Source organism: Plectropomus leopardus, chromosome 7, assembly GCF_008729295.1.
Source record: "Plectropomus leopardus isolate mb chromosome 7, YSFRI_Pleo_2.0, whole genome shotgun sequence".
Lineage (NCBI taxonomy): Eukaryota > Metazoa > Chordata > Actinopteri > Perciformes > Serranidae > Plectropomus > Plectropomus leopardus.
In genome coordinates, this window is record NC_056469.1 from 23,168,929 (window position 1) to 23,194,814 (window position 25,886).

The following is a 25,886-nucleotide window of genomic DNA, read 5'->3' on the forward strand; positions in this document are numbered from 1 at the left end:
ATGCATATATGTCTTGAAGAGATCTCCAGGTGGATTATGACTCTTCCTCCTGCTTCTCCTTTCTCTTCCTCCTCAAACCAATGCGGTGCCTAAACTTTTTCCAGGCTGAGGGTTTCTTTTTCTCCTTCTCAGGCTTTTCCTCAGAGGTACCAGGGATCTCAACCTCTGGTAGTTCATAGAGGGAGCCCATCTTCTCCTCCTGCTCCCTGGTCTCATCCCTCTGCTCTTCTTTCAGCCTGGCGAGTTCAGCTTGGAGGCTCTGAGAGACCTCCTCCTCAGTCTGGAGCTTAGTGACCAGCTCCTGATTGGTGGAGGCCTGTTGTTCCTTCAAATCCTTTAACTCGCTGACAAACTGCTCTTTCTCAGAGAGGTTTCTCTTGAGCGTTAGGATCTCGTGCTCCATCTGTTGGACCTGAGTGTCCCTCACAGACATCAGGTCCTCCTGCTCCTTGAAAGATGCCTCGTTCTCAGAGACATCTCTCTGCAGGATCTGGATCTTCTGCTCCAGTTCTTGGACCAGAGTGTCCTTAGCAGACATCAGATCCTCCTGCTCTTTGATAAATGTCTCTTTTTCAGAGACATCTCTCTGCAGGGTCTGTGTCTGCTGATCCAGCTTTTGGACCACAATGTCCTTCACGGACATCAGGTCCTCCTGCTCCTTGAAAGATGCCTCGTTCTCAGAGACATCTCTCTGCAGGGTCTGGATCTTCTGCTCCAGTTCTTGGACCAGAGTGTCCTTAGCAGACATCAGGTCCTCCTGCTCTTTGATAAATGTCTCTTTTTCAGAGACATCCTCTGCAAGGGTCTGTGTCTGCTGATCCAGCTTTTGGACCACAATGTCCTTCACGGACATCAGGTCCTCCTGCTCCTTGAAAGATGCCTCTTTCTCAGAGACATCTCTCTGCAGGGTCTGGATCTTCTGCTCCAGTTCTTGGACCAGAGTGTCCTTAGCAGACATCAGGTCCTCCTGCTCTTTGAAAAATGTCTCTTTTTCAGAGACATCTCTCTGCAGGGTCTGTGTCTGCTGATCCAGCTTTTGGACCACAATGTCCTTCACGGACATCAGGTCCTCCTGCTCCTTGAAAGATGTCTCGTTCTCAGAGACATCTCTCTGCAGGGTCTGGATCTTCTGCTCCAGTTCTTGGACCAGAGTGTCCTTAGCAGACATCAGGTCCTCCTGCTCTTTGATAAATGTCTCTTTTTCAGAGACATCTCTCTGCAGGGTCTGTGTCTGCTGATCCAGCTTTTGGACCACAATGTCCTTCACGGACATCAGGTCCTCCTGCTCCTTGAAAGATGCCTCTTTCTCAGAGACATCTCTCTGCAGGGTCTGGATCTTCTGCTCCAGTTCTTGGACCAGAGTGTCCTTAGCAGACATCAGGTCCTCCTGCTCTTTGATAAATGTCTCTTTTTCAGAGACATCTCTCTGCAAGGGTCTGTGTCTGCTGATCCAGCTTTTGGACCACAATGTCCTTCACGGACATCAGGTCCTCCTGCTCCTTGAAAGATGCCTCTTTCTCAGAGACATCTCTCTGCAGGGTCTGGATCTTCTGCTCCAGTTCTTGGACCAGAGTGTCCTTAGCAGACATCAGGTCCTCCTGCTCTTTGATAAATGTCTCTTTTTCAGAGACATCTCTCTGCAGGGTCTGTGTCTGCTGATCCAGCTTTTGGACCACAATGTCCTTCACGGACATCAGGTCCTCCTGCTCTCCTTGAAAGATGTCTCTTTCTCAGAGACATCTCTCTGCAGGGTCTGGATCTTCTGCTCCAGTTCTTGGACCAGAGTGTCCTTAGCAGACATCAGGTCCTCCTGCTCTTTGATAAATGTCTCTTTTTCAGAGACATCTCTCTGCAGGGTCTGTGTCTGCTGATCCAGCTTTTGGACCACAATGTCCTTCACGGACATCAGGTCCTCCTGCTCCTTGAAAGATGCCTCTTTCTCAGAGACATCTCTCTGCAGGGTCTGGATCTTCTGCTCCAGTTCTTGGACCAGAGAGTGTCCTTAGCAGACATCAGGTCCTCCTGCTCTTTGATAAATGTCTCTTTTCAGAGACATCTCTCTGCAAGGGTCTGTGTCTGCTGATCCAGCTTTTGGACCACAATGTCCTTCACGGACATCAGGTCCTCCTGCTCCTTGAAAGATGCCTCTTTCTCAGAGACATCTCTCTGCAGCAGGGTCTGGATCTTCTGCTCCAGTTCTTGGACCAGAGTGTCCTTAGCAGACATCAGGTCCTCCTGCTCTTTGATAAATGTCTCTTTTTCAGAGACATCTCTCTGCAGGGTCTGTGTCTGCTGATCCAGCTTTTGGACCACAATGTCCTTCACGGACATCAGGTCCTCCTGCTCCTTGAAAGATGCCTCGTTCTCAGAGACATCTCTCTGCAAGGTCTGGATCTTCTGCTCCAGTTCTTGGACCAGAGTGTCCTTAGCAGACATCAGGTCCTCCTGCTCTTTGATAAATGTCTCTTTTTCAGAGACATCTCTCTGCAGGGTCTGTGTCTGCTGATCCAGCTTTTGGACCACAATGTCCTTCACGGACATCAGGTCCTCCTGCTCCTTGAAAGATGCCTCTTTCTCAGAGACATCTCTCTGCAGGGTCTGGATCTTCTGCTCCAGTTCTTGGACCAGAGTGTCCTTAGCAGACATCAGGTCCTCCTGCTCTTTGATAAATGTCTCTTTTTCAGAGACATCTCTCTGCAGGGTCTGTGTCTGCTGATCCAGCTTTTGGACCACAATGTCCTTCACGGACATCAGGTCCTCCTGCTCCTTGAAAGATGCCTCTTTCTCAGAGACATCTCTCTGCAGGGTCTGGATCTTCTGCTCCAGTTCTTGGACCAGAGTGTCCTTAGCAGACATCAGGTCCTCCTGCTCTTTGATAAATGTCTCTTTTTCGGAGACATCTCTCTGCAGGGTCTGTGTCTGCTGATCCAGCTTTTGGACCACAATGTCCTTCACGGACATCAGGTCCTCCTGCTCCTTGAAAGATGCCTCGTTCTCAGAGACATCTCTCTGCAGGGTCTGGATCTTCTGCTCCAGTTCTTGGACCAGAGTGTCCTTAGCAGACATCAGGTCCTCCTGCTCTTTGATAAATGTCTCTTTTTCAGAGACATCTCTCTGCAGGGTCTGTGTCTGCTGATCCAGCTTTTGGACCACAATGTCCTTCACGGACATCAGGTCCTCCTGCTCCTTGAAAGATGCCTCTTTCTCAGAGACATCTCTCTGCAGGGTCTGGATCTTCTGCTCCAGTTCTTGGACCAGAGTGTCCTTAGCAGACATCAGGTCCTCCTGCTCTTTGATAAATGTCTCTTTTTCAGAGACATCTCTCTGCAGGGTCTGTGTCTGCTGATCCAACTTTTGGACCACAATGTCCTTCACGGACATCAGGTCCTCCTGCTCCTTGAAAGATGCCTCTTTCTCAGAGACATCTCTCTGCAGGGTCTGGATCTTCTGCTCCAGTTCTTGGACCAGAGTGTCCTTAGCAGACATCAGGTCCTCCTGCTCTTTGAAAAATGTCTCTTTTTCAGAGACATCTCTTTGCAGGGTCTGTGTCTGCTGCTCCAGCTTTTGGACCACAATGTCCTTCACGGACATCAGGTCCTCCTGCTCCTTGAAAGATGCCTCTTTCTCAGAGACATCTCTCTGCAGGGTCTGGATCTTCTGCTCCAGTTCTTGGACCAGAGTGTCCTTAGCAGACATCAGGTCCTCCTGCTCTTTGATAAATGTCTCTTTTTCAGAGACATCTCTCTGCAGGGTCTGTGTCTGCTGATCCAGCTTTTGGACCAGAATGTCCTTCAAGGACATCAGGTCCTCCTGCTCCTTGAAAGATGCCTCTTTCTCAGAGACATCTCTCTGCAGGGTCTGGATCTTCTGCTCCAGTTCTTGGACCAGAGTGTCCTTAGCAGACATCAGGTCCTCCTGCTCTTTGAAAAATGTCTCTTTTTCAGAGACATCTCTCTGCAGGGTCTGTGTCTGCTGATCCAGCTTTTGGACCAGAATGTCCTTCACGGACATCAGGTCCTCCTGCTCCTTGAAAGATGCCTCTTTCTCAGAGACATCTCTCTGCAGGGTCTGGATCTTCTGCTCCAGTTCTTGGACCAGAGTGTCCTTAGCAGACATCAGGTCCTCCTGCTCTTTGAAAAATGTCTCTTTTTCAGAGACATCTCTCTGCAGGGTCTGTGTCTGCTGATCCAGCTTTTGGACCACAATGTCCTTCACGGACATCAGGTCCTCCTGCTCCTTGAAAGATGCCTCTTTCTCAGAGACATCTCTCTGCAGGGTCTGGATCTTCTGCTCCAGTTCTTGGACCAGAGTGTCCTTAGCAGACATCAGGTCCTCCTGCTCTTTGATAAATGTCTCTTTTTCAGAGACATCTCTCTGCAGGGTCTGTGTCTGCTGATCCAACTTTTGGACCACAATGTCCTTCACGGACATCAGGTCCTCCTGCTCCTTGAAAGATGCCTCTTTCTCAGAGACATCTCTCTGCAGGGTCTGGATCTTCTGCTCCAGTTCTTGGACCAGAGTGTCCTTAGCAGACATCAGGTCCTCCTGCTCTTTGAAAAATGTCTCTTTTTCAGAGACATCTCTCTGCAGGGTCTGTGTCTGCTGCTCCAGCTTTTGGACCACAATGTCCTTCACGGACATCAGGTCCTCCTGCTCCTTGAAAGATGCCTCTTTCTCAGAGACATCTCTCTGCAGGGTCTGGATCTTCTGCTCCAGTTCTTGGACCAGAGTGTCCTTAGCAGACATCAGGTCCTCCTGCTCTTTGATAAATGTCTCTTTTTAAGAGAGACATCTCTCTGCAGGGTCTGTGTCTGCTGATCCAGCTTTTGGACCAGAATGTCCTTCAAGGACATCAGGTCCTCCTGCTCCTTGAAAGATGCCTCTTTCTCAGAGACATCTCTCTGCAGGGTCTGGATCTTCTGCTCCAGTTCTTGGACCAGAGTGTCCTTAGCAGACATCAGGTCCTCCTGCTCTTTGATAAATGTCTCTTTTTCAGAGACATCTCTCTGCAGGGTCTGTGTCTGCTGATCCAGCTTTTGGACCACAATGTCCTTCACGGACATCAGGTCCTCCTGCTCCTTGAAAGATGCCTCGTTCTCAGAGACATCTCTCTGCAGGGTCTGGATCTTCTGCTCCAGTTCTTGGACCAGAGTGTCCTTAGCAGACATCAGGTCCTCCTGCTCTTTGAAAAATGTCTCTTTTTCAGAGACATCTCTCTGCAGGGTCTGTGTCTGCTGATCCAGCTTTTGGACCACAATGTCCTTCACGGACATCAGGTCCTCCTGCTCCTTGAAAGATGCCTCTTTCTCAGAGACATCTCTCTGCAGGGTCTGGATCTTCTGCTCCAGTTCTTGGACCAGAGTGTCCTTAGCAGACATCAGGTCCTCCTGCTCTTTGATAAATGTCTCTTTTTCAGAGACATCTCTCTGCAGGGTCTGTGTCTGCTGATCCAGCTTTTGGACCACAATGTCCTTCACGGACATCAGGTCCTCCTGCTCCTTGAAAGATGCCTCTTTCTCAGAGACATCTCTCTGCAGGGTCTGGATCTTCTGCTCCAGTTCTTGGACCAGAGTGTCCTTAGCAGACATCAGGTCCTCCTGCTCTTTGATAAATGTCTCTTTTTCAGAGACATCTCTCTGCAGGGTCTGTGTCTGCTGATCCAGCTTTTGGACCACAATGTCCTTCACGGACATCAGGTCCCTCCTGCTCCTTGAAAGATGCCTCTTTCTCAGAGACATCTCTCTGCAGGGTCTGGATCTTCTGCTCCAGTTCTTGGACCAGAGTGTCCTTAGCAGACATCAGGTCCTCCTGCTCTTTGATAAATGTCTCTTTTTCAGAGACATCTCTCTGCAGGGTCTGTGTCTGCTGCTCCAGCTTTTGGACCAGAATGTCCCTCACGGATATCAGGTTCTCCTGGTCTTTGCAAAACTTTTTTCAGTTTTTCAGCAGGGTCTGGATCGTCTGCTCCAACTGTCACGGACATTGTTAATGAAGACTTCTTTGAGGCTCTTCTGACGGACCAGCTGTTGTTTCATGTCGTCCAGTTCTTTGCTGAGATGCAGCCGCAGATGCTGCATGGCTCTGGAGAAGCTGTCTGGTATGGACTCAAGATTCAAACTCTTTTATACTGATTCCACAATGATGTCATAAAGGCACTCGGAACATACTTTGAAGTCATGATTTCATCACATTCCGAACGCTATGGAAACAGTTCCATTCAAATCAAAAAAGCTTTATTGACATTATTCTAAATTACTTTATTGCCAAATTACACTTGAATAATGATGTTTTACTCAAAATAAACCATAATCACAAAATAAATACATTCTTTTATAGATATAATCACTCTGAAACACTTTTTTTGGTATGGCAACATTAATTTATCGTTCAACCTTTATTTAAATCTCAAGGAATCATTTAGGGCAAGCCCTCATTTTCAATTATGTCAAGAGAACAGAAAACACATAGAAAAAAATAAACAATAACAACAGACTGAACACCATTAAAAACAGTGACCAGTGTGGTCAGTGTAATAAAGCGATGAGGTATGGTGGCTTGTTGCCTTTCAAGACTTTTTAAATGAAAAAAAAACCAATGCATAGCCCTTCTCACAGATAAAGGTGTTCATCCCTACTCATCTTTTAAAATGCAATGATGGGTGGAGTAACTGTTACCAGTAGCATTATATATTTTGCAGCTAATATTGCACAGTGATATTTTTCCCCACAGAGTAGTTTCTGAGGAGCGAGAAGACACATAATCTCATCATGAGGTTCAAAATACTGTGTAAATTTAGCAGACATTTCACACCAAGCTGCTCTGCGAAACGATACTGACTACACATGACTGTGACTCATACAGCAGAATTTACAATGATGCCAAATTTCCTCAGGGTATCATAAACCTTTTATTTCACTGAATGTGATCAACTTATCTTATTTTTGAAGCTCATAAAGTAATCACAGGTGAGAACAAATAGATATGCTGTTTGATATCAATTTTTTTTTATCATGTTAAATGTAGATTTTATATCATGAGTATTGGTCCTCTGCCATGTGGTTGGTGGTGTTTATTTATTTATTGTAGCTTTTTTTCTATGAGCATTGTAACAAAGTATTGACTGAGTCTCAACTGCATTTTATTGGTGATTTCTTGCCTCTTTTTTTCTTATTCAATAATGATTGTAGTTTTGTTTAGATATTCAAATATGAAGCACTTTGTAACAGATTGTGCAAAGTTACTGCTTACTTGTTGTACTTACATAATGCCACACAATACATGCCATTCACAATGCATTAAAATTTAACCTTGGAATTTTTGATTTGCATATTTTTGTCTTCTTGATGCTGTCTTACTATCAATACAATACATTGAGCTGATTTCTCAATTTTCAATGTTTTTGACATTAATATAAGTATCCGTATGCAATTATTGAACTGAACTGGTGACATGTTCCTTTCCCTTGGCGCCTGCCCAGTGTAAATGGGACAAGGCTCTCGGTAAATAGAATAAACTGACTGGTTTCCTCTTGAATTGCGGCCCTGAGGAACAACCAGTTTTGTAACTGAAGTGCCACATTAAACATGATTACATTTAGGAAGTGTAATTGAAAGTCAGTCTTTTCTTTCTACTCCAATTTGATCTCTATTAAATCAGGAATCTCATTTTAGCAACTACAATAGTTTTTAATTTTTTAAAATTGTTTTTTTCAATATTAAGAGAGCATATCTTGTTGGTCTAATTATCTACTGAACAACTATCCCTTGATTTTCATGAAATTCACGTTTTGGTCTACAAATGATGTAGACTGAGATGACGTAGATTTTGTGTGTCCAAAGGAAGTAATTCACTATGTGGAATATCTCACTCAAGGGTCCAAGCTCTCTGAGTGACGCAATCAACCATTTCAGTGAAAGTTGGAAAAAGTACGCAGAGTCCCGCCAGTATCCTGGACTTGCGTGGGGGTGCGAGGGCCCGTTCATTGCTGCTTGCAGCTTTAAATTATATTGTTTTCTCAATATTTAGAGAGCATATCTTGGTGGTCTAATTATCTACTGTACAACATGTGAAATGTTCATCTTCAATGTATCATCTAGATTCAGATGGGAAATCATCACACCATCAGTCTTGCTGATTATTATTACTGGACTCTTTCGAGCAATATTTCTTTGTTCATAATTTATGTCTATAATAAAAATTTTATGGCATCTGTTGTGTAAAAAATAAATGGACTTTGTCTGTTATTTATTACTGACAGCATGAAGTTATGCATTTGACCCTTAAACAGATGTGTCCATGTGCATCGAGCCAGTGTGGTCCGACACAAAGGAAGTCATGGAGGTGTGCTTGGTAGCTGCTCTGACCTATTCTCAGGTCAGATCTTATCATTTTTAGTTTTATCGGGCTATTACTCTTGAACTCGCAAATGATTAATCCACTAGGTTTGGGCAGAGCAGGACAAGGACAGAGGAATTTAACTGGTTTGTCAGGCCATATGATCTCAGCAAGTTTATTACAAAAAAGACTTACAAAAAAGTCAAAAAGTAGGAACACTGGAACATTTAAGTAAGAAATACAACCTCCTGTCTTTCACACTTCTTCTGTACACTCTAAGGTTGCAGTCATACATCAGATAAACCAGGTTAATATCTCTACAGTAGCCCAAATTAACCCTAATTCCTGGTGATGCTGTATGACGTTGGACTAGTTAACTGACTCAGTCAATAACAGAACCAGTTCTCAAAAACAGTTTTCATCTTACAGGAACATGCAAGCAAGCAGGAACAGTTGAGTTACCATCCAGTGTTTTTGAGTTAATTTAACACAAAGTATCAAGAAGAGAAAATTACCTTCAGAGGAATTTTCATTATTACAAATTATAAAGAGGGACAAATTTCTATTTTTATATACTTTGGAGGACTTGATCCTCTGACTTACGTGGCAATTGCTCCCTTATACAGGAGGCACATCATTGACCATACAAAAATCTACTTGTGGTTTTATAGCAGTATTTGTTTTGCATTTCAGCACCACTGAGTCTGCATTCACACATTTTCAATCTGTTTTAATCTTTATATCATATTATAACATCCACAAACAGGAGATATGAAACAATGAGATAATTTATCTGAGGTTAAAAAGAACACTAAAAAAAACATTGCCAGCCAATAATCTCACAACTCATTTCCATCTCTCATTTGGCTGCAGGAGAAAAAAAGTGGACTGACAAGCATTCAGAGCATTTTCAAATGAAATGACATGACATGATATGTAAGGTTAGCTTTCTAACTTACTCTTGGTATTTCAAATGACTCAGGACACCAGAGTCTATACGGTACAACATTGTGACTTTGACTTGAGGTTTTGGCATATTAACAATCAACCCAATCACCAGAATAAATGCTGGCATTGTATGTTACTGCAAACCACAGATATGTTACATCTGTAGTTTTGATATGTAGCTGTTGAAAATGTATGTTGTTCTACGTTTCAATTTTAAGTTCTGACAACCCTGGTTAATGTCTAGTTAGGCACAGCACAACTTGGCTTGGGTTAGCAAAATGTGTTTTGGCTTATAATACCTCATTTGGTTGCTACAAGCTTAAAGAATACCTGCTTTTGTTGGGTTGGAGTTTGGGCAGTCTTTCCCAAACCTGTCCTGCATGTTTTAGATTTCTCCTGCTGCAACACCTCTGAATGAAATGATCAAGTCGTTATCAGCAGCTTCGGGAGTTCATAATGAACTGATTATTTGAATCACCTGTGCTGCAGCAGGGAGAGATCTAAAACATGCAGGACTGGTGGTGCTCGAGGAGAGGTTTGGGAAATGTTGGGTTAGAGGTTAGGATTTGGGTTAGTTCCCTAGTCTGCTGCTTCCTCGCCTCAGTATCACCTCATCCACCATCCTCTCTTCCTCCTTATTATAATCTCAGCTCACATACATCTAATCAGATCTTCATGTATGTAACATACAAATGCTACATGTTTATGTTTTGCACAAATGTACAATGCCAACATTTTATTCTGGTGACTGGGATGTAACAAAATGTTACTTTGTATTTTCTGATTTGGTTCATGTCAGTCAGGCAACATCATTACATAAATATTTTCTGACAGCTGATAGCTTTTCTCTGTTGTAAAAATATTAACTAACAATTAATCAAATAAGGCAGTAGCTACACTCTCTAAAAGGTCAGCCAGATCTAAAAAGCTGAGACTTTTTCCAAAAGCTTTTAACTTTTTGTGAAACTCAGACACATAATTCAACTCACATTCTCTTCTGAAAACATTCATTTTAATGTTACCCAGAGTTAAGCTTCTCCACAACATTGTGGACTAAAATCTAAATTTCCTTTAAGTTTGGATGTTGTCTTGAAATTTGAGCATCATTTATCGCTGCATACATGTAAAGTGTTACAGGAACATATTTTGGGTCAGCATATGCGAAAGAATGTGTGTGTTGTCCATAAATTGATCAGCTTATCAACACTAGAATATCTTGACAATCAATTAATTATTTTCAAGCAAAGATTTAATGATGATTCATATACAGTAACTTTGTCATATATTACACTTTAGTAAACTGAGTATCTTTGGGTTTTAGACCTTTGGTCAAGCATAAAAAGACATCCGAGAATGTCACCTTGGGTTCTGAGGAGTTTTGTTAGGCTTTTTTAAAAGCACATTAAAACATGGAGTTTATGCAATAATGATAATAACAATAATAATAATGATAATAATACAGTCAGTTGTAGCCCTATCACCTTTATTGTACGAGAAAAGACAAATTGGAGGAAAATGGAGGTAAAAGGTAATCTTTTGTAAGACGTACGAGTTTACATTGTCTTCTAAACCAAAAATGATAGGAGGGATATCTTTTATTTTGCTTATTCTTTCCAATAATGCAGGACTATAGTTACTTCATTAAAATCTTGGGTTAGAAGGAGTGCCCCCCCACACACACAGAACAGCATTGTTTTTCAAAAGCAAAACACTGACTCGACTGACGCAATTATTATGTTGACAAAAGGGGTTTGGTTTTTAATGTAAACTGCGTCTGTCTGTGGTCTTCTGCTTACATTACTGTAAACTTTACAGACTTGGAAAATAGCCCAAGAATCCAAGCTCATAAAAAGAGATGTAGAGTGACTCCATATGTTAAGAATGCCTTCTGTATCACACAAAACTTAAGTTTCTGTATTAAAGTAATTAAAGTATATGGAATTAAGCTTTGTTAGATTAGTTGATAGTATGCTTCATTCTGGTTTGACTTTAAGAACATTATGATAAAACCTCAGTAAATCATTTCTCTGTACAAAGAAATTCCTTTTTTTTTTTGTTTTTGACAGTTTGGTTAGTTACACTGGATAAAATTTTCTATATCCTAAGTGTCACAAGATAAATCTGAGATGTTGTAAGATGATTTAACAGAAAAAAGTTATCTGCTACGTTTGCATTTTCTGTAAATTAACCCCTTAAAAAATGTCTTTTATCAAACAACAAACCAAAATTGGAAAGTTATAAAGATAACATAAAAAGGTAGAATTGGAGATAAACATCGAGAACCGCTTCTCTTGTCTTATCAATCACTCTGCACCTAATGAGTCACACCAATCCATCACTCCCAGTAAACCGCGTGACAACATGACAGCAGAGGTTGAGTAACATCATATTTACACTGTGAATACCACTTACAAAAGCACATTGTTACTGAGAGGCCAGATTGTATGTGGGTCAATCCAATTATGCAGCAACATTTCAGTCTCAAACCCCCTAAAAATGAATTTCTATTCATTTTTTATTGTTTTGCATGAAAAAGAACAGTGTCATGTTTAACTGTCAGAAAAACATATTGGTCAGTCAGGCACTCCAGTAATAGTGCTGATGGGTGGACTGGTTCATATTGGTATTCAGATCTAACAGGGTGGGAAATTTTGAGGTAAGTAACCCATAGCTCTGTGAATTATCCAGATTTAGCTTGCTAACCTTCTGCAAATACCCATACCTTTATCAACTATATCAAATATGTTAATTTTTTTGATTTGATTGGACCTACTTTCTTCATAGTTTAACCCAACAGGGAGGAAGTTGAGGTGTGGGACAAACAGATTATTATAGGAAAGATGAGAGGAAAAAGAAATGAATGAAAGTTCTCGCTCAACCTACTTTACTCCTTTAAGCCACTCCCATAAATAAATATATAAATAAAAAAAATCACTTCTTGGAAATGTCCATCATAAAATTTCTGTTTTAAGCTCAAAGGAAGAAATTACAGTAGCAGAGGGTGGAAAATTACTGTATCTGCAACATTTCTAGCTATTAATACTGTCCCTTTAAGTAATTTGTTGTAAATATTTGACACATTTTAGAGAAAATATGAGGAAGTAATTCATGAAGACAGAAATCGTGCTACATAACGGGAATGACCCATCTGTGATTGACACATTGACTGACGTCTCACGTGTTACATTGTGAATACCCCATTGTCTCAGCTGATTTGTGCTTGGGTCACAGTACAAGAACCAGTATGCCACTTATACATATTCACTAATACACATTTAGCCATACTATATATAAAAAAAAAAAATCTTGTACTTTTTTCCTATTAAAGATTTAGTCTATCTGTAGACATTGAAGGCAGAGACGTGTTTGTAAAGCTATCTGAAGGAAGCTAAATGTCTGGACGTCTTTGATCCTCCTCCCTGAGGAATGCTATGCCTCACTGCTGCTTCCCAAACACCGTCCTGTAAGAGACCCAAAAGCACTCACCGAGCAGCTTGTAAAACTGATGCACAACACGCCTCCAGCACCATGACTCAGGACTTTGCTACACATATTCAAATGCTTACAACATACCCCAAAGCATTCATAAATCTAGTCGATACGTAAAATGAGGAACTAAACCGGAGGCTGAATTATTATTATTTTACCCCCAAACAAAACATCAAGCGCACAAAGTGTAAAGATGGTCAAAGTATTGTGCTCTCATGCCTGTTTTATGAATTCTGGTTTGGCCAACTTGAAAATGTCAATTCATGAGTCTAAAAGCAGAGTTTGTATCATTTACAAATACATGGCAGACAAACAGTCTGATGCAACGCCCTGCAATGCTGCACTGCTCTGAGATGTTTTTTAATCTTCATAACTAGTTTAAGTTTGAGGAGATGTTCATCAGAATCAACTTCATTTGAGTCTGTGTGTGTTTGACTGACTTTTCAGGTGATAATACACTTAAGGAAAACATACTCCTATATATAATATTCCTTTTCTGCCAATATATTCCCTTGAATCTGGACCTTTGAGAAACATTTTAAAGGTGGAAACTACCTTAAAATTGACTGAGACCTCCTATGGGTCAAGATTTCTCTTAACAATATTACTTTAGTAGCTTTCTATCTTATTGTTGAACTAGAATTTAATTTAATTTTTAAAATTAAATTACATTCTAAAAATTGCATTAAATTTTAAAATTAAAATTGTACAGTAACATTTTTTGCTTTTTTGCTGTTTTTTTTTTGTTTTGTTTTTTTTTTACAAGAATCGTGTCAAGGTTTAGTTTAATGATGTAAGATCTGTTGCGTTGTTTAGTGGCTGTAATTCTTCTTTTGTCACAGATTTTGAGCGAAATCTGTGACAAATAATTATTGTCCCTTTAAACACTGCTGAGCACCATTTGCCCGATCAAAGGACACCCCCTACCACCCACCCACCCACCGAAAAAAACACCAACTCAGTCCATTAACTTGAGCCTGGGTGAACTCCTGAGTGAACACATACCCACAGGCATTCTGGCGTATTTACACAGTGGCATCTTAAACAGTGTTTGTGCTTTTCATTACTGAGAGGGGGGCTGGAGTTTGTTCTGTGGGTGTCGGAAGATAAAAGAGCAGGAGCACTTTGTGATTCTCCATATTTTTGATTTTGGACAGGACAGCAAGACAAACATCATTATTCAGCATGGAAAAAAAGGTGCTCAGGACTGTGGCTTGTTTGGTGCTTGTTTTATCAGGTAGATCAAATCCAGATGACGTTTTGATAGGGAAAATTATGAGTTAATAACAAGGATTTATCATGTAACTAAACATTAATGCCAGAACTCTGACGGAGTTGCTCTTATTTTTTATATTTTGTGTGATTAGCTATGTGTGCAGGTGAAGGTATCTTACCCCCGGGACCCCTGAGCGGAGCTGTAGCAGGCACAGTGAAGTTCACTACCACCCTCAGACCTCCAGAGAGTCCATTCCTCTCCGTCAGCTGGAGCTTCAAAAGGGTGAACATCATCACCTCTACCAGCAGCGACGTCATCGAGCCCGGACATGCCAACAGGATCTCATTGGACCGATCCACGGGGTCCCTGGAGCTCAGGAACCTGCTGCTGGAGGACAGCGGAGAGTACACCGTCACCATCATACCAGACGGAGGGCTGCAGACACAGGGGAGGACAACCCTGAGTGTGTATGGTAGGTTTAATGCTACAGTCATGTTTAAAATATCTGTGAAGAATTCAGCTGTGTTTCTTTTGAAGAACAGCAATCCTTCTGAAAATGAGTGTTATCTTTTAATTGAATTGTATATATATAAAAATAATGGATAGCCAGTGTTTAAGTATAGAAATCTTAAATTTAATTTATACCTCTTTTAATACAGCAGAACAGTTGAGTAATCTTTGAGTGCACAGTTTAATGCTGTTTTGTGAATAGACTCTGGATTTGTTAGATTTTAGGGAATTAATTGGACGTAGCCCAGTAAATCCATTATTCTGTTACTCTTTGTGCTGTTTATGTGTGAAAGTTCCTGCAAGGATTTAAGAATTTTTAAGTTATATTTGCCACATTCACAAACAATATGTGTAGTTAAATGCAGTGTAGCTACTATTAAAGGAGCAGTTTGTAGGATTTGGTGGCATCTAACTGTGAGGATTGTAGATTACAAGTTGAAACTTTTTTTTATATGGCAAATGTGAACTCCCAGTCAGAATAATTTCAGTGTTCATTGTTCAGGAGGTTTTTACTGTGAGCTGAATTAACCAAAACTCCGTGGACAAACACTCACTCACTATGTAGATATAAACGGCTCATGTTAAGGTAAAGAAAACATACAATTTTTTATTCTCAGGTTATTATACACTGAAATATTTATTTCATTTATAACAAGTCATCCCCCTAAATCCTACAAACTGGGCCCATAAGACTAGTCTGAATAATACAAGTTCAAAAGAATTGATTAGTAAAATAGAAAATAAAATTCTTTGACATTTTAGAGCGCAGAAAATGCTACAGGATTAATATTAGATCACAACTTTTTCAAAATAACCAACACATTCAGCCTGAATCAATGTGGCACTTGTTAACCTTTAACAGACACCAAACAAACAAACAAATAAATAGGTAAATTAAAAAAATACATCTGCATGAAGTGAAACTGGAATGATTGAAGCAAACTCAAATCATCTTACCATTTTCACTGTAGTGACGATCTTTATGTTGTGCCAGCGCTGATAACTGGAGCCACCATCCACAGCCCCGCAGCCATCCTGATAGAGGACAAAAGCTCCACCAACCTCAGCTGCGAGGCCTCCGGCTCCATCAGCACCAGAGAGTGGATGAAGGACGGCCGGCCCCTCCATCCGAGTGACAGAGTCAGCTTCTCCATGGACAAAAGGATGGTGTTCATGAAACCTGTTCACAGCTCCCACCACGGCACCTACCAGTGTCGACTCAGCAACCCCGTCAGCACCATGACTGCGACCCTTGATCTCACTGTCAACTGTGAGTACTGCTCTCCGTACAGTCAGCTCCCCGTTACTATTTCTTAAAAAAAACAAAAAAGACAATGGAGAGTCATGTCAAAATGAAAATGGTGTGTTTTTTTAAACTTCAGGTAGCAGATCTTAGTCCTTTGGTACAGGTCTGAACTTTACAGCCTTAATATAGCATTCAGTGGCAGAATGTAACAAAGTACATTGAAGTAAGCACAAAACAAGACTTAAATTAGTTAGAAGGAATGCTCATTTATGTTAATTATGGCAGCTTTCTTTTATTTCTATAATAGTGTTTCTAAGTGCCACTGCACAGGTCAAGTGTGTTACTGTAGTATCTTTACAGGTTCAACTATATTATAGTTATATATATGCTATCAAGTAAGAGGATTACAATTAATGTCAGTGTGCAGCAGTCAAAGAAAAACTTCAAATCTGTTACAGCTTTGTCATCGGAGCAAACTCTTTAATTCTGATTCGTCCAACCGACTAGCGGTTTCGTCTCTGAATGATGAAGATTTATTGCATGAGTAATTGATCTAATGATATAAAATATATAGTACTGTAATGGTCACAGGGACATTTTTCTGCATTTGGCTCTTTTGCTTTTAATACTTTGGGCACATTTTCCTAATTATACTTTTTACCAAGAATATTCAGAATAAAAGTTGTCATTAAATGTTTCTGCAAACCACTGATGTGTTACATTTGTGATTGTTCTGTTTCTACAATGCTGTGGTTAACATTAGATTTAGGTATTAAAACCACTGGGTTATGGTTAGGAAAAGATCATATTTGGACAGAACAACTGCTTTTTGTGGCACTATCCCATATGGAAGCACAGCAACTGGTCCCTAAAAAACACCTTTGTTTGGTGGCTGAATAGCATCTGGAAAGTATTAATGACTCACTAAAAAAACAGCTAGTTTTGATGTTTGTTGGTCTTGAATAGTTGAATAGTGGTCTGGAGCTTGGGAGACATCTCGCATACAAGTTACGTCATCTATCACTCCCTCCACCTCCCGATTACAAAGTTAACTCGTATACTACGTCACTTTAGAAATGTCAGTACAAATGTAACGCATCTATAGTTTGTAGAAACGTACAATGCCAACCTTCTCTTCTTGCAACTAGGTTGCTTTTACTCAAATAATATTCTTTCTCTTGTATTGGGATGTTCTTCTTACAAAGAAGTATTTCTTGCATGTTTTCCCTTTACAGTTGGACCACATAATATCTCAATTATTGGACCATCTGCAGCAGCACCTGGACGCAGAGTCACACTGCAGTGCACAGCAGACTCCGTCCCTCCTGCAAACTTCAGCTGGATGTTCAACAACAATGAGACACATGTTAATGAATCAATGTTCATCATAGAGAGGCTGGAGGCAGAGAGCATTGGGAATTACACCTGCACTGCCAGAAACATGGTGACCATGCTGGAAAACTCTACAGTTCTGTATCTGAGAGGTGAGATTTCACTTTTTTCAGAGCTACGTACATTTTAAAGCTGAGTGGCATTTTTGAGGGATGATAATTGTCTTTTTTTCTACTGCATAAAGCGTCCTGCACCACTCCCTGCTGGTCGTTTTTACTGCTGCTGCTCAGTGTGCTGACTCTGAGAGAGTCACTGTAACAGGAGGAGGCAGGTGAGATTAATTTCATGATATATTTGTCATATTTAAACATCTTTAATCTATTTATTCTCTTATCGTCACATTAACCTACATGGCATGTATTTTATCCTTTTTTTTCAGATTCTTTCTTCTCAGATGAGTTTGCTTATGACAGAGCAACCTGATTAAAATCAATAAAAATGTGCTATACATAAAAAGTTATTTTGACTCAGGAGACTTCGATGCAACAGCTCAAAGCATAAACTCTCACATAGGAAAAGCAATTACCTTATACCTGAATTTAACAGACTTTTGGAGATGTAAGAGTGCAAATAAATGCCTGCGTGCACATTTGGTTTCACAGATAATAGCTTCATGAACGTTATTTCTATAGTGCCAAAAAAAAAAAAGAAAAATAATATCCATTTTAAACACAAACATACAGAGATCAATAGTTTATAAAGGAAAAGAAAAAGAAATGTGTTCTTTCACTTAAGATGTGAAAGTCTTCTGGGATTTTTTTGAGAAGCTGAGCACTTTTAAAAACAAACAAGATTACCATTAACATTTGGATTCATATTTTTCAATCCTGAAGTTAACCCAGAAAAAGCAGCAAACATATATTTTGTCTTCTGCTTTTTTTTTTAAGTAAGTTGTGCAAATTCCCCTCATGGGTGAAATAAAGTTCAACAGTGTTGCTTCACTGTTGCAAACTTTGTGATACTAACCCTGACCCAGTTTATCATTATTACAGCCCCAATCACTGAGTATCAGCACGCTGTAGAGTTTCCACAAACAAAACTCCTCCTGTTTCTCTGTTAAACACTCAAACTGACCAAGAAATTCTTCACATAGTTTGACTTATAAGTTTGTGTATTTGATAACATGCAGGCATGACTGTGCTGTGTCTGGCATATCACACTGTATGGAGCACATCTTGTGTTATTCAAAATGATCTTTCAAATAAACATCTAACGTATTAAGTAATGTCAGATCATGTTGCTGTACATTTACAAGATGCAACAAATATCAGGTCGAGTTTTTGCCCAAATATCACTTCTATTTAAAGCATGAAATACATTTAAATGTTTGAAATAAACATTTTAATGCCGGTCAATTAAGAAATTCTGCAATTTTTTTCTGTGTGTTTTATTTTTTTTAATCTTTGTACCTCTTGTCTGCACTTTTGCTATTTTTAAATGGTGTTTTTTTGTAAATTGTGAATCATTTAACAATTAATTTTACTTTCTAATGTTTGATTGCCCTGTAAATCACGTTGAATTAACATGAAAGTAGCAGAGGACGTTTATTTTACTAAATTAAAAAATATTTACACCATGAACTGATTCAGAAAAGGCACTGGAGACAACTTCACCAGAATGCAGGAAATTGAGAAATTGAGTATTTCATGCTCAAAATTTTCTAGTGGAGGACAACCAAACACCCTGTTTCTTATGTGTCCCCCAAATGTTGGGATTATTAGTGTCCTTTAAGAGTAACAAAGAAGTGTATCTGCAACGTTTTAGCTATTACTACTTTAGCATCACATTCACAGTGTTCAAAGCACCACGATTAGAAAACATCTTGTGTGTTTTTTCTTTAAGGAATGTAACTGAGGATGCAGAGCTCTGCAGGTTGCAGTTGTTATTCCCGTCTTCCCCCGTTAGACCAGAAATTTACATGCAGGCAACAAGCTGAGTTTCGACCAACTGAAACAGACAAAGCTTTGCAGACCTGACCTGATTACCCTGTTGCACACCTGGGGTTAATTAGCCAGGGTCTCTGATTGGTGGAGATAATTATACATCACTTTTCCTGGATGCAGCTTCTATCAGGAGGCTCGACTCGAGGTCACTGGTGCGAGGCTAAAAAATTAATGCAGTGGTCTGCTTGATGCTCTTTTGTTTCCTCTCACTGTTATCACAGCATCTGAACTGAAACTGTGGAGCGAGGCCAGCTGGACCTTTGACTGACAGACTGAGTACATGTGGTGGTAAAATCTGTACAAAGTACACAGAATTAAAGAGGACATTAGATATTATATAAGACAGTCATTGGTCACTGGCATTAAATCCATCTTTACAGACCTGATTCTACGTCATGTTGTCTTTTTATTGCTTTTATTCTTTTTATTTGCATGTATTTATATTGGCATTTTGAATCTTGGCTTTTTATTTTTTTCTTTGTCTGCTTGCTTTATCAGTGCGCCTTCATTTTGTCTCACTTATGTTTGGGAGAACTGTTAAGCTTTCAGTTGTTATATTGCCCTCTGAGTTACCTGTCTCTGCTTATGTTTTGTGAGCTCTGCTTTTTAAGGCACTATATTAATGAAGTTATTATTAAGTAAGTCAGATCTTGCAGTAATAAGGCTCCTCTTGAAAGCATTTTATAGATCTGCTGTCATGCTTTAAAATATGCCCAGACCAGATTTTACTGCATATGATATGATGTGATATGACACAGTGACTTCTCCTCTTTTTAACCACTTTTGGGGCCTGGTCCTTTTACACAGTCTGCCATCGTGTTTCGACAGGAGTCCAGAAGAGACAAATCAAACACTGACTCAAGATAGGAACATTCACGTTTTCGGGTTGGTCACCGTAGTTCTCCTACACGCTTAGTTCCCGGCTCTGCAACCTCGCCACCAGATGCCATCAAATCCTACACACTGGACCTATAATGTGATGCTTAATTGGATATCCTCAAACTTGTCACTGTTATGTTCCTCTTCCTCTTTCTTCAAATACTTTTACAAGCAAACGCACAGATTCTCAGATTAATAATTTTCCTCCTTCATATAACAATGTCCTCCTTCATATATAAAAGGGAACAAAAGCATGGTCACTGCATAACCATTAATAGAACAGTGCGACTTTAAGTACTGTGCAAGTGTTATATTTATAGAATATAAAATAACATATCACAAGCATGACATGTAAAGACTGAATATCAAACACTATTAAACTTTGTGGGGCTAGTTTACGTGACAATTTTAGAACATTTTTAATAGTTTAGCTCCTCCTCCACTATATGACTTTGTGTATATACTCTGTCAGTAAATGCTATTAGATCCTTAGGATTATCACTGTTCAAGACTGCAATAGACCATTTTGTCGCTCTGAATTTGGGCAATGATCTTTTTCTGTAAAAGCTACAATTCAGTGGAACACTGATCATTTATATGACTTTATATTGTGTGTGAATTGTTTTTCTTGTGTTTTTCTCTCTCTCTTTGTACATCTTTATATTATTATTTTATTGTGCTGTGTCTTTCATCTGTAGAGAGACTGCAGATGTGAATAAGCTCTAAACTATAATCTGGTATGGTGCATCAAATGGTAACATTTCTTTTTAAACCTGTCCATGGTCCCCTTTTAAATAAATAAATACATACAAATCACCAGGAAATCTACACACCACAGCAATGCAGTAAGTCATTTTGTGTTTTGAATTTGTTATCACATGGAGCTAAAATAAAACTAAATGAAAAAAAGTTGTTGTTTTTTTTTAATCCACCATAATCAGGACATTTTGGATACTTTTTATCAGCCAGTGATGATGGAAAGCCTCTAATGTTGATACAGCTCTAAACTGTAAAACCACAACTCTCAGTATTTCTCTAGTCATGATCATCATCATCACCTGACCACACGAGGTCGCTGTTGTACTGGTGGATGTTGCAGTAAAGAGGAATAAACAGTCGGAAATCAGGCTGTCAGCACTTGTAACTTGAGCACTCAAAAGAGAAACAATTGGCTTGTCACAGTTTGGTTTTTATTGCCGGTGAAAGTGCTGAGAGATGGGAAAATGCTTCCTCGTGTCCGTGTGCTCTTCTCTTTGTTGGGTAAGTTATTTTAATAACTTTTAGTAAGACAGGTGTGCACGCACTTCAGTAAAACGTTGAATGTTAGGAGATCTGATTTGAAGCTCAAGGAGACTACAGTAAGTGGACAAAACACTGAAAACACAGGATAGTACTTTTTATCAGTAGCACCATCTGAGTCTCTGTGGTTCAGACTCTACGTTCCTCTTTACAAATGTCAAGTTTTCTCTTTGCCACATGTCGTCATTTATTTCAGACTTTTCTCCTGTTGCCACACTTCATGTTTTCTCAGTGTTTTCGACTAAAGCAGCTGGACATCCACGCTTCTGCCTCTTTGTAACTCTGTAAGTTTACTTTATTTTCATCTAAAACCTCAAAATAAAGAAGTGATTTTTTTTCCCCCATGACTCACTCATGTTTAATCTTAGAGGCGACCAAAGTGAGCAGTTTTAGTATGTTATTTCCATGGCCTAGGAAAGGTCTCTCCTCTCTCTAAGAAACCAGATAAGTTAAGTCTCAAAGCTGAGATGTCATAGGGTGCAAAGTCTGAACCTGCTCCATGAACGATAAATAGCCTGATTTTATGGACCTGCAGACTGTTAGTCTTCTATTTTATACCTAAATGAGCTTTATTTTATTGTCGTGTTTCAGTTCTTGCACAGAAAATGTGGCTTCAAATAAGCTCACTCAGTTTTTTGCCTCTCTTTGCAATGTATACTTTTATTTTTGCCATTTTGTGTATTTTAACTTTATTTTAAAATAAAAACTTATTAAACTTAATGCATTAATTCGTATATGCATTATTGTGTTATGCTGTAATGTGTTTCTGTTATTTTGTCGACCACCTGTAGCTGTGAACAATGAAAACTTGCACCAAATCACCCGTCGTGTTGGAGTTGATTTTCATCGCATTACTCCAAGGTAAGAATTAATTTTTTTTTTAAAAGCTAATGTTATAATATATTAACAATACTGGTAATAAAGTATTTTAATGTTTCCCTTTCAGAGACTCAGCTGTGAATTAAACACATTTTAGAGCCCACTAGTTCTATTAATGGTACACAGCTTCCTAAATACTCAGTGACGCTTAAAGATAAGTTTGTAAGTGCTGCTGACTTGGCCTTACAAAGATGAATTAATTGTGAAAAAAGTGCAATCAGAGCTCAACAAAACTGCACATCTCCTGTCACCATATTACCTATTTTTTGACAGTTCTTGAAGCACAAGAAGTCAAAGTTTGGCCTGCAGTGACGGGATACCTGGAGCACGATGTCACCCTGCCATGTGAATTCATCCAAGGACCACAGCGCGCTGATATTACTCAGGTTCAGTGGGAGCTCAAGTCACCAGAGGACGTGCAAATCCTCATTGTTTCTAATGTTCAATTTGGAGTTAGTGTTCACAACACGTCTCTGAAGGGCAGAGTGGAGCTTGAAAAACAATCTTTGATCATTAAAAATGTGGAAATGACAGATGCAGGATCGTACACCTGCAGCATTGCAACTTTTCCCAGTGGGGCATTTGAAGGAACCACAAACCTTGTTGTTAAACGTGAGTATGAAGAGCATGTTCACATAAACTTTCCATGTTAAGATGATGTATGGCGAATCTTTAAAATCAACATGATCCCACACCAAAAGCTCTATTTGAATACAAAAACTAGTTTCTGTTTTTTGACAGATGTTTTACTTGTCAGTGGGGAATAACATTAATTCTCTTAGTCAATAAGTGGGATCATTTAATACAATTGCTTCGTTACTTTGTGTGTCTAAATATACAGCAGTGATAAAGGAACTGGACTTAAATGAACAAAACTAATGTAACATACACAAAGGGTTAATCACAGTCATGTTTCTTCTCCCAGAACACATGCCGTTATCATCAGGGGAGGTTTCTGCTATAGTGATTGCTGTTTTGTTGCTGCTGGCGATCGTGACCGCCATAGTTTACCTACGCTTCATCAGAAGGTGTGTGTGATACATGATGTGTATTTTATGTAGTTACTTTGGCAAAAAATTTGAAACATTAAATTCTTATTTTCCAGTATTCTGATCAATGATTGGGCACCAATTTGTGCATTTTCTGCATCAATTAGTGGTGTAAATGTCTTCAGTTTTGTTAGAATAAAACTCCTCTACTATTTCATGTTTGTATGGGGGACAGATGCACATGTTCTTAATAATTAGGGGGTGTTTCCCCTGTATACACCAAAATCCTATGCTGAACTACATTTATGTTTTAATTTCAGCTAACCCGCAATTTATTTAACATACCCTCAAAATAACTCTTCCCACATATTTTGAATATTTATGTAATAAATTAAGTTTAAATTAAGATTAATTTAAATTTATATTCAGTTAATTCGAAATGTAAAATGTGCCTTTTGTTGGTTTGTTTTAGCTTTTTTTTTTGTTTTTACATTTAAACAAAAAGGTTTCTGGGACTAGAGAGTTTACTTGAGATGAAAGGTTGAATCAGATCGATCACATGCAGAAAATCTAATCACAACTCTTTTGATTCCTTCACTCAGACGTGATCCTACGGTCAGACATCGCGTCTACATCGGTGAGAAGATCTTCACTCTATATCTAGACAACAACCAGTTTAGTTTGTTTCAGTTCCCATGTCGGATACGTGTCTGTCTTTCAGATGCAGGTGGCCCGGTGATGGATGTGGCCAGGCCATCTTTTATTGTGAGAGACGAGGTGAGCTGCTCTGTGGTCACATCTGTGGATTTAAGTCGCATACGTTTCTGTCTAATGATGCTGTCGTTTTGATAAGTAAATTCAGAAAAAAATCAAAGCAAAAATAGCAATTCAACCAAACAACAGTCTCCATCTCTCAATCTCTCATAGGATGTGGTCTACACTGACGTCAAGCTCAAACCATCCCGAGACGCTAACTCTCCATCCAATGACAAACACACAGTGGATGATGTCACTTACTCCGAGGTCATAGTTTTGCGTCAGCAGCCAAAGTGAGATGAAATTCATGCAAAAGCGATCAAGTCTTCCTTCTTGTACTATTGCACTTTTTATACTGCTGCATGCAGTTTCATTTTTGTATCATTTAGTAAATCTGCACATCAGCTATTTCTAGCTGCTATTAAATACGACCTTTGTGGCTCCTTCTATTTATGGCCTCAGACAGGGTTTTTCACCAGAAGCTAGTGTTTCCACTACAGCCTCACAGCAGCTGATCCAGTACAGCGTAAAGGGAGTATAACATGTTAATCAATGAGTTAGCAGCACTTTCATTAGCAGTGATATTCTAAAATGTCAAGTGTTAGAGTCTACAGCCGTTTTTAGCAGTTCTTTGAGGTGGTACTTGAGGTAAATACTCACATCAGCATGCTGAGGTGCACACAGTGACAATGCACGCTGATGTTTAGCCATAGAAGTATATTAATAACTATATACAGGGCTGCAAGATGGTGCTTATTCACACTAGTGCAACTGATCACTGCATATACCAATAAAAGTTTTGAGCTTTCGGGTTTATTTCCGTGGTATGCAGCCCACTAAATATGCGCGTTAGTGTTTTTCCCACTGGTCCCATCAGACCGTGCTCAGCTCATAAACTTTACATTGTAACAACCTCACCGATTTTTATATTTCTTTTCTTAACTCAAGGAAAGCCTTCAGAGATGTGTCTGCAGTGGAAAAACACTCTAACCATGTCAAAGTGACTGAGTGGTTACAGCAGATCTCATAACACAAAGTTCCTATTTCTCCTTTGTTGACCAACAAAGGAGGAAGACAAAAAAAGGAAGACAAAAAATGGAAAATGGCACAATCAACAGGGAACCAACTCAGCAATGTAACACGTCACTCTTGTGACAGCAAGAGCTAAGAGATTAAAAATGACACCAAACTTGCACAACTGTGCAGTAAAATTAACCTTCTTGACACACATTTTGTTGCAAACCAGTTAAACTGGACATCATGACGATAAGCAACTGTGAAGTTTACTTGTAGCTTTAACTCAGTGTTGCATGTGAGCCTTTTTTGGGGGGTTGGTTTGTCAGAGAGGGAGGCTGAAGTTGTGGTTTTTCAAATTCTTTGTCCTTTCCTAATCCTGTCTGTTTCTTCAAACCTTATTGCAGCAGCTTTAAACGAAAAACGACAATAATTGATATTATAATAGAGTACTTTGTGTGCTCCATTGGCAAAGATTCTGTCTACTTTGAATGTCATAATAGTGTTCACAGATGTTGCAGTCTAAACGTACCTTGTGTAAAAAGGTGTTAAATGTGGTTTGCAGAGTCACTGTAACAATGTAAACCATCACTGCACAATACCAACAGTCACCTTCTGTTAGTTTTAGTTTCTGATTTTCAGCAGCATTTCCTGACAATCATTTTGTGGGTGTGAGAATATGTCGGCTCACTTCGTGTTGTCAGATCATAGCTTTTTTTCTTTTTTTTGGGTGTGTGTGTGTGTAAATATTAACTTTAGGGCTCATTCAGTTTAAACTGTATTTGTAATTTAGTTTATATTTGAAAACAGAGCTTGGAACTTGTATCAGTGTAATGCATTTAAGATATTTCAGTCTGGTCATTTATCAAATCATGCAGATGAGCAGGTAGGCAGAGTCGGGTCTGTTAATTATCTCTACATTTTCTTTTAGACGGAACTTTTGGTTTGTGGCAACTTTTATTTAATAAAGTTTTACATTTTCAGTCACTTTA

At 39.5% G+C, this 25,886-nt stretch overlaps 3 protein-coding genes across 4 annotated transcripts; 2 read left to right on the top strand and 1 right to left on the bottom strand.

Moving 5' to 3' along the window:
• Positions 1-1,693: 1,693 nt before the first annotated feature.
• On the bottom strand, positions 1,694-4,746 carry LOC121945423 (trichohyalin-like). The gene is made up of 3 exons (XM_042489580.1): positions 4,636-4,746; positions 2,113-4,545; positions 1,694-1,972 (listed from the first exon to the last, which is right to left on the bottom strand). Exons 1-3 carry the CDS (start codon positions 4,744-4,746, stop codon positions 1,694-1,696), a joined length of 2,823 nt encoding a protein of 940 aa, XP_042345514.1.
• A 9,210-nt stretch (positions 4,747-13,956) lies between these two features.
• Positions 13,957-17,393, top strand: LOC121945747 (pregnancy-specific beta-1-glycoprotein 3-like). The gene is made up of 5 exons (XM_042490073.1): positions 13,957-14,008; positions 14,139-14,459; positions 15,492-15,767; positions 16,979-17,227; positions 17,320-17,393. Exons 1-5 carry the CDS (start codon positions 13,957-13,959, stop codon positions 17,391-17,393), a joined length of 972 nt encoding a protein of 323 aa, XP_042346007.1.
• A 3,727-nt stretch (positions 17,394-21,120) lies between these two features.
• On the top strand, positions 21,121-25,886 carry LOC121945748 (nectin-3-like protein). 2 transcript variants are annotated; one of them, XM_042490075.1, is made up of 8 exons: positions 21,121-21,217; positions 21,453-21,540; positions 22,048-22,117; positions 22,409-22,747; positions 23,061-23,163; positions 23,727-23,761; positions 23,846-23,901; positions 24,052-25,886. In XM_042490075.1, the coding sequence occupies exons 3-8, from the start codon at positions 22,057-22,059 to the stop codon at positions 24,175-24,177; spliced, it is 720 nt and encodes a 239-aa protein (XP_042346009.1). In that variant the 5' UTR covers positions 21,121-21,217; positions 21,453-21,540; positions 22,048-22,056; the 3' UTR covers positions 24,178-25,886. The 2 variants fall into 2 exon arrangements, with proteins under 2 accessions (XP_042346009.1, XP_042346008.1); XM_042490074.1 differs by having other exon boundaries at positions 21,489-21,540.